The sequence below is a fragment of the Diuraphis noxia genome, unplaced genomic scaffold, assembly GCF_037042655.1.
Source record: "Diuraphis noxia isolate RWA-SAM2 unplaced genomic scaffold, SU_Dnox_SAM2 contig0002, whole genome shotgun sequence".
NCBI lineage: Eukaryota > Metazoa > Arthropoda > Insecta > Hemiptera > Aphididae > Diuraphis > Diuraphis noxia.
Window position 1 is genome coordinate 26,243,658 of NW_028301712.1, and position 21,130 is coordinate 26,264,787.

General features: G+C 29.0%; 1 protein-coding gene across 3 annotated transcripts; it reads left to right on the forward strand.

Annotated features, from left to right (window-relative positions):
- Positions 1 to 1,509: 1,509 nt before the first annotated feature.
- LOC107165525 (sodium-independent sulfate anion transporter-like) lies at positions 1,510 to 20,463 on the forward strand. Of its 3 annotated transcripts, none has more exons than XM_089220282.1 (12): positions 1,510 to 2,156; positions 11,869 to 12,218; positions 13,020 to 13,215; positions 14,424 to 14,644; positions 14,713 to 14,875; positions 14,970 to 15,134; positions 15,711 to 15,872; positions 15,942 to 16,082; positions 17,313 to 17,458; positions 18,077 to 18,253; positions 18,549 to 18,705; positions 20,225 to 20,463. In XM_089220282.1, the coding sequence occupies exons 2-12, from the start codon at positions 12,030 to 12,032 to the stop codon at positions 20,302 to 20,304; spliced, it is 1,797 nt and encodes a 598-aa protein (XP_089076408.1). In that variant the 5' UTR covers positions 1,510 to 2,156; positions 11,869 to 12,029; the 3' UTR covers positions 20,305 to 20,463. The 3 variants fall into 3 exon arrangements, with proteins under 3 accessions (XP_089076408.1, XP_089076410.1, XP_089076411.1); XM_089220284.1 differs by lacking the exon at positions 1,510 to 2,156 and adding an exon at positions 10,801 to 11,037; XM_089220285.1 differs by lacking the exon at positions 1,510 to 2,156 and adding an exon at positions 10,801 to 10,987.
- Positions 20,464 to 21,130: the final 667 nt, after the last annotated feature.

Genomic DNA, 21,130 nt, shown 5'->3' on the forward strand with positions numbered 1-21,130 from the left:
TATTTATGAACTTTCGTCATAATATTATATTATACTGATATATAGCTATATTTTAATATTTCGCTTCATCGAATCGCGTGCAGACTGCAAATCTACGTTTACGGTTGTTCTAATATTTTCCGCGGTTAAAGTAGGAATACGATAAAAATTGGCGACAATATTCAGCGGTGTAAAAATCGCTGAATATCACAATATTATACACGTCGTCGCGTTCATTGCACTTCCATAACGATTGGCCACTATAAAAAAATTATAACAATATTGTCGTACGACAAATTGTTCACGTCAATCACAGCACGAAATAAGTCGAACACAATACGAAAACGGTGTGTGGTCGGAATTTTATTTCTAAATTTATTGCGGCACACCCGTGTGACTGGCCAAAACGTCGGAATAAGCTGTGATTTTTACAGGGGAAAAATACCACCAAGTTGCGTGGCGTTTCGAGAATTTCACCCGAAAATAAGGAAAATTCCGGTGATCTCCACCGTGCCAAGTAGTCGAATGTGATCTCAAGGTTCGTCTCACAATATTATTATATTATTATTATACTCGTACGGTGTACATAATATAATAAACAGTATACATTCAGATTATATACAGGATGATCGTTTTAAATTTAAGTAAGCGTTTATGCATTAACTCGAAAATACAAACGTTTGTGAGATTTTTTAGTTTTTTAATTTATAGGTACACAATTTAGGTTTTTGCACTACGATATTATACTTATTACACTTCACTTTATGGTTTTAATTTTAATCACAATATTAAATTTTATTTCTTTTACGAATAACTTTATCAAGCAATTTTTTATTTTTTATTTTGAACGAATAGTTTATCATTAAATATAACTTATAAGTATTTCAGCTTAAACGAGAGCGACGTGTTGTGCCATTGGCCAAGGAGAAGGGGATACCAGACAAAATATATCGGTCTAATACTCCGCGGTTTATTTATACATTCGATATTTATGAGTTATGACTAATTATTATAGTGATTATAATTTATGTCACGTTTTATAAGATTTCATTTTATTTCATCTAGAGACTTCATTTATAAGATCAAAATTTAATTTTTATATTATATTATATTGAAATTGACAGTCATGAAGATCATGAAATTACAGACGTGCATAACATAATGCTTTCGTACATTACAGTAAACCATTTGAGAATAATAATAACGATAAGAAATATTTTTCAAAATGAAATTCATTTTATGTTACTTTATCATGGTAAATCACTTAATTTCAAGAAACCTTTTATACTTTGCCAGGAAAATTAGTGATGTTTACTACTATCATTAATGGAATCACCTTGTATATTATATTATTATGTTTCGCGGTCGAGAGATTATCCCACTCCCGCCGCGGCCGAATACGAAATACATAATGGTATACCACTATATGGGTATTATAGTAGGTATAACACTACCTACCCACCTACCAACCTGTCTATAGTTACCTGTTTTATATATCGTCACAATATTTTACTACTGTCAAATTAGCGTACGCAGGCGACCTGTGAACACGCTGTAGAGTCAGCACTAACCGTTGCCCGCGAGTGCTGTATATTTTTTTAATACAACATAGTACATTTAATATTATCGCATACGTCACACGAGATTATCCATCTTCTCGCACTCCGATCGCGGTGTATATAAGTGTTTTTAATACGCTTATATTGTATTATATTTCAGTATATAATCGTCGTCTTCATTCTTAGACGTATACAATATCTGTATACTCGCTCGCACTGCAGCACGCCACTCGTTTCATATCATATTATTAATTTATTATTGTTATTGTAGAGACAATATTGTAAGCGCACGCTAGCACCGATTTAGATCGTGTCTCCGTTTATCTCGTCGATTTCTGCAGTAGTTACTTACCTGTATATATATATATGTGTGTGTGTATATTGTATATGTATTAATCGTACAAAGATAATATTGTACGGTAATCAAAAACAATTCCATTCAACTAAAAAGTTTACCACTCGGTCGTGCGTTGGTTTTTTTCCGAGGTTCTGTACGTTTTTTTAGTTCACGAAAATTCATAGTGTCACACGTGATGCGTTGACCGAGACCGTAGTTGACGTCTTCAATTTTTGTTCTATTGTACCGCATCAAAGACGTATATACTATATTTGGATACGGTAAGTTTTATTTTATACATTTTAATTTAACCCGCAGAGAAACCCAAAAAATTGTGCTTTCCATTGGTCCCTGCGTGTTATATATGGATACTAATATTATTAGCAACCAGAAAATTTTTATATTAAATAATATTGTTTTGATCTTAATTGTTCGTGATTTGATTAGGTATACACATTTTTATTTAAAACTTAATTCGTTTTAAGAATAATTATATATTGAATATTATAGTTTACAAAAATAATGAATATTTATTATTAATTTTAATTTTGATAATTTACAGTACCTATCGTTAAATATTTTTTCGATGAACGCACTGATAATAAACCTGTAACTAATATATACCAATAATAACTATAAATTGTCATTTTACAACTTAGGTTAAGTGTTTAATAAGTTGTAAATCAATGTAAATAATTACACTAAAAATGTTCTTATTTTACTAAATTTTAAATAGATCAACCACAATATAATATCACAATTATTAGTTTTTAATAATTTAATTCATAAACCATAGATTAACTTACGTACGTATTTATTCTTGGAGCAATGTTTACCACTTAGGTACAGAGATTGGATTACTTCACGCAACCCAATTTGTTTAACTACATATTTTGATTTAAAAACAATTCGAAATGAACATAATTAGAGTAAATACATGGTTAGTTTTTTAAAGTAAAACTGATATTATTTAAATATAGGAAGCCACATCTATCTAAACAAAATTAGTATATAAAATAAACAACTAAATATCAAATGTAAATTTAAAAAAAACTGTAATTGTTTAGAATGGCTTGTATTAATTTCGCTTGATGGTTCTGAGGTATGGACTTAGGTGCCATCGCCACTCGTATACAGCTAACAACTTAAAAAATACATTACTAAAAACCCAAAATTGAAAATCACACAACTACACAAGTTATTAAAATAAATACAATTAGATAAGTTTCAAAAATATCTTCATAATTTATGATAAATGATAAATTTAGTTTTATTAAATTATATAAATACAAAAAAAAACTTGTTGATTTCAAGTAACTATCGCATTGATTACACAAATTGTAAACTGTAAATTGAAGCGTTACATTCATCAGCGTTTCCTCTAGCATCATATTATAGTCACAACTCACAAGAGATTAAAACTCAAAAAGACAAACTTTTTAAAGTATAAAATACTGTCTTTTGAAATCATGGTAAACGTGTTGTGATCTTATGATCTTATACATTTTAATCCAACAAATTACTATTATAAAAAAAATGACTATTAAAAAAGAAAAATCTATGCTAAAAATATTTGCTTTTGATTTAAATATTATTACACGGTATTTATTAAATAATAATATTTACAATTTCAAAAAAAAGAGAGCAGATATAGATAGCCGATATCCTCATCCGGTTGGCGAGATTACTTTAATGATGTGTTAAATTTGAATTCGATGATAATTCATAACATAAAAAATCTTTTCTTAGCGGAAATGGTCTATAAGCCTATATAAAATTATTACTAAGTTAATTTTAATGTTAATGTACGTAATATGCTATAAAGGCAATGACTTAAAATAATCTAAATATTTTGAAAATATATCAATACGTAAAGTACCTAAATTATAATAATATAGATAAAAATGTGTTGTCCCCACAGATATTTTTTAACTATTAAAAAAATAACTAAAATCGTTATTCATTGTTTAAATATACTATTTTGTATAAATTCTAACTTAAAAAGTCTATTTAAAAAATGTGTAAAATATAATATTACTCATCAGATTTTTAGATTTCTCCCTTTGAAGTTTGAAGTTAACTATCTATGAGATTGAAGCATGTATACTGATTAAAAAAGGTGATGAGAAAAACCATAACAATCGTTCTAAAATAATAAAGTCATTACATTAATTGCTCCGCTCAGAATCTAAAAGCAATGGGAGGGAAAATCACATTTCGGTAGGTACGCTATGACTTCCATACGTTTACGTATTTTATGAATGAACTAAAACATGACACAATCGTCTAACAAAATTAATTTGTTTAATTTCGTATTACTAAAATTATTGAGCCATTTGCACAAATTAGCATTGATAAATACTCACGGCCAATAAAATATAAATATTGACTTTGATCTATATAATATTATGTACCTATATAGTATACCTAATCATTACTCTTGTATGAATTGATAAGTAACATTACTATATATTACGTAGGTAAATGGGTTTTCCGCTGTGTTTATTCACATTGTCAATATTTATTTTCGTTTTTATTTTTCAAATCTTATGTTGCAGCAATTGATTTTAAAATAAATTAGATAGTGAAAATAAAATATTTTATAGTTGCTTACGATTTCGAAATTAATGCTATTCAAGACAGATTTTTCCATTAAAAAAAAAAAATATTTATATGCATAAATGTTCACTATCAAATGAATTATACTCAATAACTTACAAGTGACAATTATTTTTCTCGAAAGATAAAATAAATAAATGAGCTTTTTAGATTCTGATCAGAGCAATGTTACAGAATGATGTAGGTTTTAAAAAAAAAATGTGTATATCACGTGACATGTAGAATTATAAAACAATGATAAGATCTAGTTTGTGCTGTCGGGGATCAAAAATAAAAATTCCCAGTAGGTGCTTTTCAAAATAATCAGGAAAAATAAAACAAATTTAGAAAATACTGAAATTTTTGACCAGTATTTTACAAAATCTACTCTCAGTTTTCGTCGTTATAATCAAAAATGGCTACTTTAGATATACCATATACCATTTAAAATTTTAAGTAGTTAACATGTATTATGAATCAAATAATTTTCAAAATATTTTTGATAATTTTGTTCTAATTAAGGATATCTATTAAAAAAATAGAAATTGCTGATAAATATTTTTAAAAGTTGATTTTTGAATTTGTTTTTATTGAAATGAAAATAGCGTAATTTTTGAGTTCAAACAGTTAATGAAGAATCTTGTGTTAAATGTTCAAGCATTTTGTGTCAACAATCAAGATGTTATGAATTTTTACTACAAAATAATTTACGTATATTCTTGATTTTAACGAATTTAATTAAAATTTAAGATTTAAATGTTTAAAATAAAATCGTGTAAATTGTATTTCGTGTTTTTTTTTTTATCAAATTACGAAAATTTTAAATGTATTATACATATTAAACAAAAATGATTGTATAATAAATTCCGAAAACGGTTCCAATTGATAATCGTGATGAATAATAAATGTAATCGATAATGTATAATATGCTCGTATAATATGTACGTATGTATACATATACATATATAAGGTATTACCGAAACCTAAAATTATTCGTTTTTCCAAATAATAATTCATTTGATCGTATGTATACTTCAAAACAGCTGATGTACAATAAATGTCATAGACACCTAAATATTTTATATATTTTACACTTTGCTTTTTTTTAAATATATGTTGTGTGTCCCGTTTGTTCGTGGCGTGGATTTCTATTCTTTTAAAATGCACAGCGCATCAAAAGTGGCCGTAAGCCCGTAATCTATGAGCTATAGCATTCGTGACAATAAAATCTCAATTTTCCATTAAGCATCATGGCAGAATATTAATTATCATTAAATAGGTTTAGATCGGTTGTTCGTGTCTATATGAACTATACACACCTACTTTAAGACTTAAACATAAATAAGTGCAAGTATACTATATACGTATAGACAGTAACTATAGAGCCTACTATATTTCTGATGCCGTGATGGCGTGATCAAACCATGTACTGATATTATAAATTATAAGGTTCTATGTAAGTAAGCGTAGATTTAGTGCATTATAATATACTGATTGAAACGGGTCCTGGACGACATTGTCCGTAACAAATTAAATTTCCATATTAAATTTAAACCACACACATTGTTGGCAATCATTTAAGTGGATTTAATCAAATATAAAATTCAGATCAAAGATATGTATCTACAATTATATGATAACTGATTTAATTTCGATGGCTGATGTCTGAACGTTAACCCTAAAAACATATGTTCTGTTTTTCAAGAATCAGAAAATCTCTGTGCGAGCCCCTCTGTAAAATTCAAGAATTATGCTCAAACAAACCATCCAAAGTCATTCGACATCAACAATACGCCATGCATCTTGTGCTATTGCAAACAGGTTGGTTAGGTTATGGTGTTATACTGTTACAGCTGTAATCTTGTTATCTACAATACACTAATACCTATTCAGGGCCTTTTTTCCATTCCAAATTATTAGATTCTTACAGGTGTGATGAATGTATACAATTTTTTTTGATAGTACAATTTTTTTAAACCTTGAGATAATACCAGATAACGTAAGACTGAGTATTACTGTACAATTTAAAATACCTACAAAAAAATAATAATAATCATAACAATGATAACAATATCATATAAGGTCATTAATACTTTTTACAAAGACTCATCCCGACGGTAAAGATTTATAAAATTATTATTATTATTATAAGTATATGTTTACTAGCAATACCAACCACAAATGTTTATATTTATATTATCAACAATAGTCCTTGGATGATTCACACTTCACATTATGTGATTAAAAATTATCATGGACCATGAGCATAGATGTGATTATTATAAAATAATTGTAACATTTAAAATAAAATAAATTGATACAAAAATAAAATAAAACACTTATTTTATTTACAGCTTCATGATTAATCACAATAGTAGAATTCATTTAAAGCTGAATTATGAAAAAATCAAACAGGATTTTTGTTAGATCGTGTCATATTGTCATAATCTTTCACAGTTATTCACTTTGACCCATTTAAAATTCGATCATTACATTAACATTACCATTGATAATTTTCTCAAATTTGTGCGTTTCATAAGGCATATTATGAGCAGGAACACTAAAATATTATGTATTTCTACCGACTGCTTTCGTTTACATTGTCTGGTTTTGGTTCACTTTATCTTGGACTATGTAATGGTTGATTACCACAATTATTTTCAGCTGTGAATTGAATACGTCCAAAACATATTTCTCTCTTACACTGCCGATTTCACAAAGTTTAAACAATATGGCTAGATTTAGAGTCAAGGGGGTAGGGCTCACGCTCAGGATTTCGTGCCTTACATGTTTATGTGGACAAAAGTGTTTAGGCATTATATTTTATACTGACTCATAATGTCATTGATTTTATAATATACAAAAAAACCAATGTTGTACAAAAATATATTCCATTCGTGGTGGGGTACCCTGTCATAAATTAATATCGTAGAATAGCAAATACGTTTAAGTCGTGTATTTGGAACACAAATATTGTGCGAAGTTAACATCGAAACTTTAAAATGTCTTCAAAAACGTCGTGGAGGGTGAAGCTATTTAGTCTAATAGCATCGGAGGGAGGTATAATGGCTTGACGAGCATTTAGTCAGCTCTTTCATTGGCTAGGGATCTAAAGCAAGGTGATTGAATAGCCAGATTGAGTAAGGACGTTGAGTTGATTATATATTTCTTGGTGATCTGATTTGGGTTGAAGAAGTTTTCAATACTCATTAATGTACCTACTTAGTGAGTTGCTTTGGATTATTAATTTTGTGTACCTTTCGTTTTTATGAGGTCCGAGGCAAAAGAAATTGCCACTGCCTCAGCTGTGTATATGGAGCTAAAACTCGGTAGTCTCATTATGGTGACGGGATCTTGAAATACTACCACTGCTCTGACATTTGTTACCAACTTCTATCACACTTTTATATGTGTAAAACCAGTTCTTAAAATTTACATAATAATATGAAGATATAATATGCAATAGGTAAATTAAAAAGTTTAATAAAGAATATCATAAGAAACTAATTTACAGTGTAATACTGCAATTATACGACACTTTAGTTGATGCAAATGTGTAAATAAACAGCAAATCGTAGTATTTTTTTTATTTTACAGCATCAACTACAAGGTTATTAGCTTACAATTATATGTATATATACATATGTGTGTGTGTGTGTGTATTTGACATTTTTTATAAAGTTAATTATTTCTTAAATGTCGGCATAGGGTTCCATTGCTTCGTAGAGGTTATCAGGGATTCCGTATTCATTCAGTCTTTCTCATCACATTATCTAATCGTAGGATTGTTATGAGTTATGACGTTAAGTCGAAATAATTGATCTTATATAACAATAAAATAATGGCACACTTTCGATCAGCTCTACTATGCGCGTTTTCGAATACGAAATTTGACCCTGCAGTACTGTTTGTAATGATTATTTTATCATAATATATTCGAATTTGAGTTGCCAATAAGTGAGCTCGTCTATTAATTTAAAAGTCATAAATACCCATATAATCAGCTCAAACATTTAAATAATGATTTCAATGATACACTTTACAGTTTATTGACAAAAAGTGTGAAATAATATAAATGCGCTATTAAGCGAAATGTACATTTTCGAATAGTTTTATTTCTATTGGTGTATAATGCAAAGATATCCTATGGTTTAAAAAACAACATAATAATATGTAGATATACTGTTGATCATAAAATAAACAAAACAATTAATAGTGGAAATTTATATTATAAAAAAAAAAACAAGATGTGGTTACTAAAAAGTAAAAATGACTCACAAAAATTATCTTTTACCATTTTACTTCTAGCACTTTTTTTTCTCTATTTGGTTTGTCTTATAACTGTATTCCGAAAATATTCGGTTAATGGCATGCATTCATCGTTTATACATATATTTCCTTCTAACGTAATTTTTGGTACATTGTATTATTTATGCTTAAAACGGTTAGTTTTGCATAGGTACTTGCATAGAACCAATTTTATACAATACTTAATAATCAAGTCATATTATTGCTCACTAAATTTCAAACAAATATAAGACAAAATATTTACTTTAAAGAAACCAATTCATGATTTTGTTTCGGAATTTCAAATAAAAAATGCATATGTATAGTATATAAACGTAAAAAGTAAAATATTTCTATTCAGAACAAATATATTTATAAAACAGAAATTAGTTTTATTTAATTTGCAAACATTAAGGTATAAATTCTCACAAAGTCTTAAGTCTTTATATAGTATAGTCTTCCGTACCCAAAACGTAGAAACAACTTAAAAATCAATAAAATGAAATTGTAACTTAATTGTTTACCTTTAACATACCTATAATATAAACTGTATGGACTATCGTCTATCGTTTGAATTGTATTTCAAATAGGTACATCCACATTTTTGAGTATCAAATGTGAAAAATCCGCTAATAAGTCGGCAAAATAAATTAAACTAAACGTTTTTATTTTTTTTTATTTAAAATAGGTATTATCTGAATCAAAATTTCATATTAATACTCCTATACTATACATCTAAAAATAAAATATTATATATATATATATAAATTATTGCTCATATAATAATTCTCTCTGTTTCAATTCTACCTACTCGTTCAATAATTTCAGTAGGTATGTATTTGAAATTTGATCAATTCGATCTAATCTTACATATTTGATTTGTTAATATTTTAACTTAAACTACAAGTTACTGTACTAAAATTATTTTATAAGTAACTTGATAATAAATCAATTACATATTTTTATATTCAGTAGTGTATATAAAATTTAAATTAATTGTTTGCAGTAAAATTATTAAATTATTAAATTACTTTATTAATTAAATACATTTTTATTGACGACATGAGTAATTAGTACGATAGTACTACGATAATTAGTAGATAGTACGATCTAAGTATTATCTATTTACCATATAAGTACGATTTTCTAATAGAGACGTTTTTTAATAGGGCTTCCGGTCTTAAGGGTAAATTTCCATCGGTATAGCCTTTAACGTTTTAATTGAATCTCTTACACCGAAAGATGCAGATGATATGTCAAAAACGATTAACCCGATAGCCCCCCTGGCTTGCATACGAATTAACTGGAATCCATAAAACCTCTAAAACTTTTAAAATAAAATATCCAATATCCTTATTGAAAATGATCAGAATAATTGATAAAATAATCAGGACAAAACAAAAAAAATATAAAAATAAATGTTTTGTAACTTTATACGGTTCCAAAAAATGTATACGGTCGTCTTTAAGTATATTGTCTTTGAGTATATTGTCTTAGATTTATTTTAGTTTTTTCAACACAAATTTTATGATTTTTGGCTAAATACACGTTTTTTGTTTCTCACCGATTTTTAGTATGGTTTTTATTTTTATTTTTAAAATGTATGGTTATGGTGAAGTACTTATTAACGAAAACATATTTTATAATTCATAGATTTATTATACACACGTGTCCTATACTCTCATAGGCTATAATATACTGAAATAATCCTGAACACGTTATTATAGTCATCCAGTTATGAAGCTATAATCATTCAACAATATTATTATTGTTGTTACTTGTTTGAATACGTCTGTGCAATGATAAATAACTTCTTTTCACTTTTCAGGCATATCGATGAATGATTCGTCGTCGTTAAACTTGGTTTAATCGTTTTACCTTATCTCAACACCTTTCCTTATTAATAATAATTTACGCACATATACAATGATTTAATTAACCTATGACTAATGAATGGTACATTACTGGCTATAACGGACTAATATTAATTTGATATAATGAAAAAAACTAATGTTCACTAATGTTTCAGTCGATATAGTGTCAGTGTACCGTGTAGATTCGTTTCATGTTACAGTGATTATTAAAAGCGTTTAACGAATATGTATATTGTAAAAATATGTTCTTCGCTTGCACATTTCATAGCATTATCACAATCAATAACAGTTGAACCACTGCAGAAAACTAACAAATATTAAAAAACGAGGTTGCTACTGAACATCTGTAAAATGTATTTATCCTTAACATTGTATACAATAATCTATACAACATTATAAAGAGGTAAAATATTGTATTATGTAAAATATAATCTCAGTAACTAATGAGTCGATTCATAAAATTATATAAATTATATGTCGTTCTAAGACACCCGAAAACTAATTGACCAATTTCGACAAGATGTTCAAAGATTGATTTTAGGGATTTTTGGAACATTTCGAGAGCAGTTTCAATCACGTTCAAAAATATGCAAAGCATTCATAGACGTATAGACGGATATCCATCTCGGTCGATTAGTTTATAAAGCGAGGTACACACCTTGACCAATTTGCCGCTGATCCGATTGTTGTAGGAAAAGTTTTTTCTTTTAAAAATGCAAACATGCAAAACATTATAGCAATCAATCAAGTCAATAAAATAAATGAAACACAATATGATAGTATACTGTGCTCTGTAGCGTCCCCTTAACAAAAATATATATTTGAAGTATCTGTATTATATATTATATACTAACCACCGGACTTCCTAGTTCCTAATTCGTACTACTCCGTGAACTTCTTGCCTTACTATTAACCTTAGCACATGTTTATACCGATCATAACCCGTTTGGGTGCAGTATAAACAAATAATTTATTGAGCCAACCTCCTCGTGGTGTCTTTTGGGTAATGCTGCTAATAGGCTCAGATTTAGTATTATAATATGTTTGTTTATGCAAAGAAAAAAATCCACCCAAACGTACTATTATGAGAGGATATATTACGCCCAAACGTTTTATAGATTTACGATCTAAAGCGTTCTGTTTTGGGTATACATTGGTATAAATTCGCCAAACGTATTTCCCCCGTTTATGCCAACCATTGTCTCAATATCCTTTTTTTTTTTTACTGTTACAGTGGACTGTTTACACAAATCACTTAGGTATCAAAAGTGTATATCCGGAGATCTGACTATCTGAGTGCTGTAAATGCTCCTGCACACGACCCGGCGAACGTACAGCGAACGATTGATGCACAACGAACAGTTTATCGCCGCGACGAAGATATAACACGCCATCATGGTACACACGGGGTCTTGTAGCGACCGAATACACAACAAATTGGCCAGCTACTTACCGATACTGACATGGATGCCAAAGTACAAGAAGGTGGACTTGCTGTACGATGCCGTGTCGGGCATCACTGTCGCGCTTACGTTGATGCCTCAGTCTATAGCTTACGCGTCGCTAGCAGGATTGGACCCACTCGTAAGTCCACTGAACGGATGTGCGTACATACAAGATAGTTCACCATCCATGCTCATCTCTTTTTTTTCAATTATCAAAAACACGATTTTTAAAATGTTTAAACGTGCATCGAGACCATATTTTCGTTAAGAAGTAGATACGTTTTGTGCACCACCCAAGCAAGACTATTATCCTTATTTTAAGTTGACATAAAGTTTGGTACTTTAACTTTTAGAAATCGGAAACTTCTAATTTGAATTTTGATGTATTTAACAAATCATCGGCAGAATATTTTTGTTTTTTAAATGGTTAAACGCTTAAACGTTCTTTGAAAAGGTTACCACATTCGCAATTTTAATTTTTTAATTTATTATGTTTTTCCTTCTAACATGCGAAAGAGTAAATCCGTTTCGTAACCATTATTGCATTGTTGCACACTGCAGTACATAGTTTGATACAAATTTATTGCTGTTCTAGCTTCATTTTAAACCATAACAAAACAATCAAAGTCTAATTATAACAATACCTATGTGATTATGTCAATATTGGATATTTATCTTTGGTAATTACCCATAATCTATACCAGAGGTCACTAATTAATATAAATATATTAAAAATATGGTCTACTTAAAAATTATAAAATTTATAATTTGAATGATTGTACTATTTAAGATAAAATAGTGGTGAGCATACTTAAAAAATCACCCTATATAATGTCTAATTTTAAATAATATATTTGATAACTACTTGAGAGTATACTTTATAATATGTTTAAATATTTTCTAATTGCGATGTGTTGATCATTACGAATTGTTTTATTAGTTTGGATTGTATGCTGCATGCTTCGGTAGCTTGATGTACATAATATTTGGATCAGTACGTCAAATTACTATCGGACCTGCATCCGTTGTTGCGTTGCTCACTTTCAACTACGTCAATCCAGCGCTACCAACTACGGCGGTAATTCTCTGTTTTGTGTCTGGAATTGTCGAGCTCATCTGTGGACTTCTCCGCCTAGGTACAGCAAGTTTGTTATTCGATAAAATTTGATCGAACCCCAATTTATTTCCATACCATTTAACGGAGTGTGATTTGTAACAATAATTTAAAAATTTAAAAAAAAAGTATTTAGTAACCTCGAATATGCTTAAATGCAAGCAGTGCAAAGACTGATTAGAAGCTACGTTTCCAACCCAAAACAGAACACCTTAGGGACGTAAATCCATAAAACGTTTGAGCGCATTTATTTCTTTGCGCATATATTAACATAGTACACTAAATCTGAGCCTATTACCCCCTACCCAGAAGACACCGCAAGGAGTTTAGCTCGATAATCTTTCAAAAATATTTGAATATTTAATTTTTTTTTAACTCTTGACTTAATTTTTGTTCATTATTAGTTTCTTATTTATCAATATTTTTTTATACATATTATGAATTTTTTTATTTATTTTATGTGATTTTAAATAATTTTTTCTCCGCAAAACGTGTAGTCCTATTTTTTTTATGTAATTCAATATATTTTTTTCAACTTCATAAGTTTTCCAACATTTCTGTACAAACTTTTATTGTGTCCAGAGGTATTTTCATAAATTCGCCTAAACGTGTTAATGATTTTCAGATAAATTGTTTATACTGCGCTCAAACGAGTTGTGCCTGTTTAAAGTACGCTTAACGCAGAATAGAACAATGATTTATTTTCTACTGATTCTGTTGATTCTGTACGATCAAACCTTTAAAATATTTTGTTACGCAGTGTTTAACGTGCATAAACTAAATTAAAATAAAATTCTTAATATTTATAGAGGGAACAAAATGTTATAAAAAATAATCGTAGTAGATAGCAAATTGTATTATAAAAATGTCATACAGACAACAGTCTGGACATGAGGCAAATGTAATTTTATGTGCCTAGATGTAACGATGATTTAAAAAACAAATATCATAAATCAATGCTGACTATTCTTATATAAATGTCAATTTTCAACGTATAAAATACCGTTCAAGTATATTCCTGGATTCAAACTAATTAGTTTTATATTTATTTTTGAATATTGATGCTCAGTACCTATATTATTCACAAAAGTTTCACGTAGTCCTTTCATTGGTCGAACATCTAGTGTGGATGGTTGTTTTATTTACTGAACTTATCAATTCCAACATAACTTTGATTCACACTACAGCAGATACCATCTAAATTGGTTCTTTTCTTCTCATCCGATGTAGGATTCGTCGTGGAGTTCGTATCAATGCCGGTAACGGGTGGGTTTACATCGGCTGCAGCTATTATTATGGCTTCCTCACAGTTGAAAGGATTGTTCGGAATTTCTTATGAGGCCAAAAACTGCATGGAAATGTGGATAAAGTTTGTTGAACACATTGAACATTATCGATTACCAGACACCGCTATGGGACTGATATGTATCGTTGTGCTGATAGGACTGAAGGTGAGTGTACAATGACAGATGAATAATGTTAACCAAACTTCAGTTTAAACATTGCGCCTCGTTTGTAGAGCTTGAAATCCATAAGAGTCAACGCTAAAGGAATGAAAGCAAAATCGTATTCGGTGATATTGTTTTTATTGACAACCGGAAGTAATGTTCTCGTGGTCATCGTATCGTCGATAATCGCATATTTTTCAATCAGACAAGGCCAATCACCAATAGTATTGACAGGTAATGCACAGCACTCACAGTAAAATATTTATTTTCAATAATAGATAAAATATATTAATTTTGTATTACCGTGCACCGTTTTCTATATTTTTAGGTACGATAGCTAGTGGCATACCACAATTTCGGTTTCCGTTCATGGACTACGAAGACGAAGACGAGAAGTTTACCTTTTTGGAAGGTTTGTCCAGGTTATGGCCTGGTGCGATAGTTGTACCGTTGGTATCGATTTTGAGCACAGTGTCGGTCGCCAAGGCATTCAGTAAGTTAATCAAATTTTTGATATTTTTATAGAATACCTAATATATTATACACTGTGTTAGGCTAACCCTGATGAGAACACTACGGGTGGATGTTAAGTTTTCCTTGTTGGATTGTTTTTTATTCTTCCTTAGATAAAATATTTTTGTATTTACTGGCTATGCTATTTTGAGTGTCGTCACGTTTACCTGTTGATCACGCTACCTACTCGACTCTACTGCATCAAGCAAACAATTTTACACATATATGTTGTGTACCTATGCAAGTTTAATTTTCAGCTTTACATTTCAAATAACACGTTATAGATATTAATATATTATTTACCAACACTTCAATGTTATATAATATAGAATAATGCTAAATTATGATAAAATGTATTACATATTTGTTCAATAATTGATTTCAAATATGCATTGAAGTTACTTGTGTATCTAATACATTTTATAGATTAGAGGAAATCTTAGAGATATCTGTTGTGCGTACAATCTGGTTAATAATTCATCACATACCTACAATACAGAGCATCCTTATCTATAATAATCGCATAATACAATAACTCTTATCTTTTTTTCCACAGGTGGTGGAAAAGTAGTTGATGCATCACAAGAGATGATAGCGTTGGGATTCTGTAATATTTTCAGCTCGTTTATGGGATCTATGCCCGTTGCGGGAAGTATGACAAGGTCTGCACTTAATCATACCACCGGTGTCCGCACAACATTCAGCTCAATATTTACAAGTAAATTGCCAATTATAAAACTACCCGTTTACGCATAATATTATTAATGTTTTGAAAACCGATTTATAGCTATACTGGGCATGTTATCATTATTGTTTTTGACACCACTTCTCTATTACATACCCAAATCTAGTTTGTCTGCTGTACTTATATGTGCGGTGACTTCAATGTTTCGATACGATATGGTGATTTCATTATGGAAGACCAATAGTAAGTACTAAGTAACCACATTTATTTAAAAAGCGATCTGCAAATTAAGAAATAAATTATTTATAATTAATTTGAGTGATATATCTACACATGTGTCACAAACTGCAAAAGTATTTACGTTTTAAGACGTTTAACATATTATTTTAATATAAATATTATATAAACGGTAAAAAGTTTTGACGATTTCCGGAATATTCAATCTTGGTTTTATACTTAAGCTATAAATAAAAATCATTAAAAAGATATAAATTTTTGAATTGGTTAAAAAATATTTAGTAACATCCATAACTGTCTGAATACTTAATTAGTCAATATCAAAACCAAAACCACTGTTCTGTACCGTGTTTAAGATTATACATCAATTCAACTTTTAGGTAACGTGTTATCAACATTTTGTAACTAAAGCGTTTAATTCACAAATTAAAAATAATATAATATACAAATTTAATCTTGTGACCACATTTGAAAGCCTAACGGAGACCAACAAAATTAAAATCTTGGTACTGATATTTGAGTTTAAACTGTTTAAAGACCTATTAACAATTTTTATTATATGATGTACTATTGTCTGAAAGAAGTACACCGAAGGAATTAAAGCAATTTCCAATGTCTTATGTCACTAGCTCTTTTATTGTTCAAGCAACATTTTACTTAAAGTATATCATGAAATTAACTCAATATTATATACATATATATTAATCTTCAAATTCGATAATATATCTTTAAACTCTAGTGTTCCCCTTCCCACCACAGATGTCTCAATTAAGACTTGTTGGATAGGTATACATTTTGCATTAGATCCATCATGTGGATATAATTTACGTCCTCCGAGTTTTAGAAATATCTCTCTAGTGATAACCACAATACCACCGATGATATCAGCATATTAATTACTAATACCTCCATAAGACTAATTATTATCTTTTAAACATAATAATATATAATACATTTCTATAACAGTGTACGCATGTAACATAGATAGTATCGTACCTATACATATTTTATTTTATTATTTCATATTAATTTCAAACGTTATTGGTACCTAGGTATTTGTAGTCGGACACTTTTTACTATTCGACATTTGTTTATATTAACGAAATATGTATACATGCCAATATTGAATATAGTTTGAATCGGAACAACTTCAACAATGCCTACAATACACGTTGAGACCACAATAATATTATTATCTAATGCCTAACAAAACTCACGTTGGGTTCTATTACACAGGACGTGATCTAATACCGTTCTCCACCGCGTTCGTCTCGTGTTTGATATTCGACGTCGAGCTGGGACTTTTGTTCGGAATCTGTGTCGACTTGCTGTGCGTGCTCTATCGCAGTGCAAGACCGTCGATTTCCATCGAAAAAGAAACTGTGAGTAAACACAAAACACGTCTTTTTCGTTTCCATCATTGTATATTTTATCAACCCGAGCGATTCGCTAAAATTAATAAAAAGGAAATCCTAGTCCAACACTCGAATAGTGAGTGAAACCTAAAAGTTTGGTTAGTTTATATTTATTACAACAAAACTTTATTCTGTAAAGTTTACAAGTAAAATAACCTAGTTTTAGGTTTATGATGTACAATTTTTTTTTTAACTCACATATAAATAAAAACATATTAATAGTCATAAATCAAATTATTCCTGTGTTTAATAGTTATCATTTATGTTTAACTCGTAGACTATTACGTTATAATATTAATCCTGAGATCTTATTAAATAAAAATTACACAATAAAATGTAATGTCAGCATTTAAAATTTAAAAATATATATATGAACGAATAATAACGTTTGAAATAAAACCAATAATTTTTGGTTTTAAATAATTTTTCATCAAGGTATACCTACAATAATCAGAATTTTCCAATCGTTGTGACAAAACTCTGTTACAACATACGATTATTAATCATTATCACATAAAAAAAATGTATTAATTAACCTATAGTTATTAACCTGCTGAATTTGAACGACGAACTAATTTTTTTTAGAACTCGGGTAACGTGATTTGGGTGGTCAGACCCAGTAGTGGGCTGCTGTTCCCAGCGGTGGACTTTATGCGACAGCGGATCATTGCTGAGATGTCTTCTTCGGAACGTCCGAACAAACCGAATCTTATAATTGTGGACTGCGTACATTTCGACAAGACCGACTTCACGGCTGCTCAAGTACGTGTACTCACCTGACAATTTGTAAAATGTAGTTAATTATATAATACAATCGTTGTAAACTTGTAACCAGTGCTTCACAACTTTTTATGGTATGACTACTATAAACTAACTTCCTATGAGACTATCTACACTCCATCAAGCCGGCGGCTTTTAGAACAAAATGCTGTTTGATTTTTGAAGTATACCCACTGTAATAATATTGCCTGTGGTGTAATACGTAAAAAAATTATAAATTTTGATTTTTATTGTATGTGCGAAAGTAGTATTTTAATCTCTTGTTAATTTTTTACAGGGAATCAAATCTCTGATAAGTGAACTGAAATCCGAATCGTGTCAACTCGAACTGATGAACGCCAAAGAATGTGTAGCGGCGATACTGGAAGCCACGCTCAATGTTAAAATCTTGCCGATGATCTCGCTTCAAGATTCAAATAAGAAATTTAATTTTAGTATGATATAGCTTTACAGTACAATATTTCGGTGCCATGTAAAATCAACCTTTTCACGTAAACCGAGTTTTTAAGCTTGATAAAATATGAAAAAATAAATTTTCAAGAATCCACTCACTTTTAGTGAATTAACGCTACCTACTAGTTTATTTTTCTACTTTTTTTCAACAATTCACATTGGTGGCGGGAAGGAGGGTAGGTAACTCAGTAATCAAAAATGTAATATAATAATTCCTTTTATATTCTTCTTAAAATATCTGCTATAAAATACAAATTAACAAAAAAACTCATTTAAGCGTATAATAGACCTATGATAAAATTGATCATAAGTAAATTATATTTCCAATCATCTTTGTATATTTTCACTGAACTCCGTAAAGTTTAATATCGCGTGTGTTATTACTTGCAGTATTACATTACACTTGAAGACGATGTATTTTTGATAAGTGAAATGAATATTTGATAATATTATTTTAATACAAATATGTAATATTCAAAATTGCATCCGAGAACATTTTAAGTGACGCGTTGCAGGTAGACTCGTAATTTCTTTTATTATAATTTATAACATTTTTTGATTCCTCAAAGTTTAAAAATTATTGATGATTATTAATTCATTTAATTCTCTTACCTATTTCTGTCAAAAAATACAAAATTATGTTATTTAAAATTAAATTTTGTTCAAAACGTCTGATAACAGTATAAAAGTTATTTTGAAACAATACTAAAAACAAATTAAAATTATTTTTTTTAAGAAATAACCCTCGGCAACTTGGCCATTGGGAAAATTAAAGTTAATATAAATAATAAAAATATTAAATCGGACAAAATTAATTTAAAAATATACAAATATATACCTATATAATTATAGGTAAATAACTTTTATTTTAATATACGATATACCTAGCCATGGCCCATGCGCCCCATGGAGAAAATAAATTATGTAATTTAATATTATGAAAAATCATTTAGTTACTATATTCATTTGAAAATTGTTCATTTATACAATATTTATTTATTTACTCATTCACTCTATGCAGTAAAAGAAAAACTTGTTCATACAAAATATTATATCACATATTCGTAGGCAAATGCATTTAGTTATACAGTTTATAACATATTATTTGCAATTGCTGGAATACCCATAGTGCGTTTTCCTGTTTAATTTAAATTTTATAAATGTATTAACATATTCTAAATTTATAACTAAAATTAATAAAACAACTTATTGTTACATATTACCACTAAAAAATTCAACTTAAACGCTATTCCTATATTATAATAGACTACTACTAGACTAGTATTATTTAATTTTGTGTAGAATTTTAATTAAAGCTTATCTACATATATTATGTTGATAGACAGGAAAAATTAATTTAAAAAAATGTTAAATTGTCACAGCTCATATAAAACGGTGAACCCTTTATTCTCTCCTTAATTAAATGCTTGAATTATAGTAAACACATACATTTTTTTATGTATTTTTAATTATAATATGTAAAATTTATTATTTTTACAGCTCAACCTGATCTCAATGGAATTGAATCAATGACATTACACGAGATGAAAATGAACAATATTTGTGAACGTAAAGCGTGATTGTTACTTATTATTATGTAATTTTACTTTTGTATACTATACCTATTTATAAATTTGTAAATTATTATATCATTTTTTACTATTCTATTGTTAACTATATATTTTTATACTAATGAATATATATAAATAATGTATATTATTTTTAAATGTTGTGAAAAACATGTGTTTTAATATTCTTTTACTGTTTTGATAAAATTAATGTTGAAGACAGACTAATAACAGTATAACAAACAGACATAATTTAATTTTTCAAATTTGTGTGGAGCAAATATATTAATAAATAACACATTAAAATCTTTAGCACTTTTCATATTATATAATGAGAAAAAAAATGGCTTACTTTCAAAAATATATGAATATTGTTGATACACACTCGTCATCCGTTTTTATATGCAACCACTTACATGAGCGAGGTGAACATTGGTCCATCCACAGTGTATGGTCTAAGATCTAAGTTATATAAAGAAATATTTATATGTTATTAAACTACTTAGCTATTCCTGTTTAACCCACTGTTGGTGGGTAGTTTGAGGAAGAGATTAATAATGTAGAGATTTGTTGACAAGACTTGATGCTTTGAAGTACTCGTTTCGAAGATGGAAATGTTTGAAAGTTGAGTTTTAGAGTGTCTAACGATCGCTCTCACGACATATTTAAATCGATATAATCGAATTGACTTGGTACAGTCCCCCGGCGGATGCTCAGTCCTTTTTTTATGTACCTATCCAAAATTTTAAAATCTAAGTCCCTGTAAGAGCGTCAAATAAGTTGCAGTCGTCACCAGTGAAAGTCAATAGGTACACGACTGCAGGACAATCAACGTACG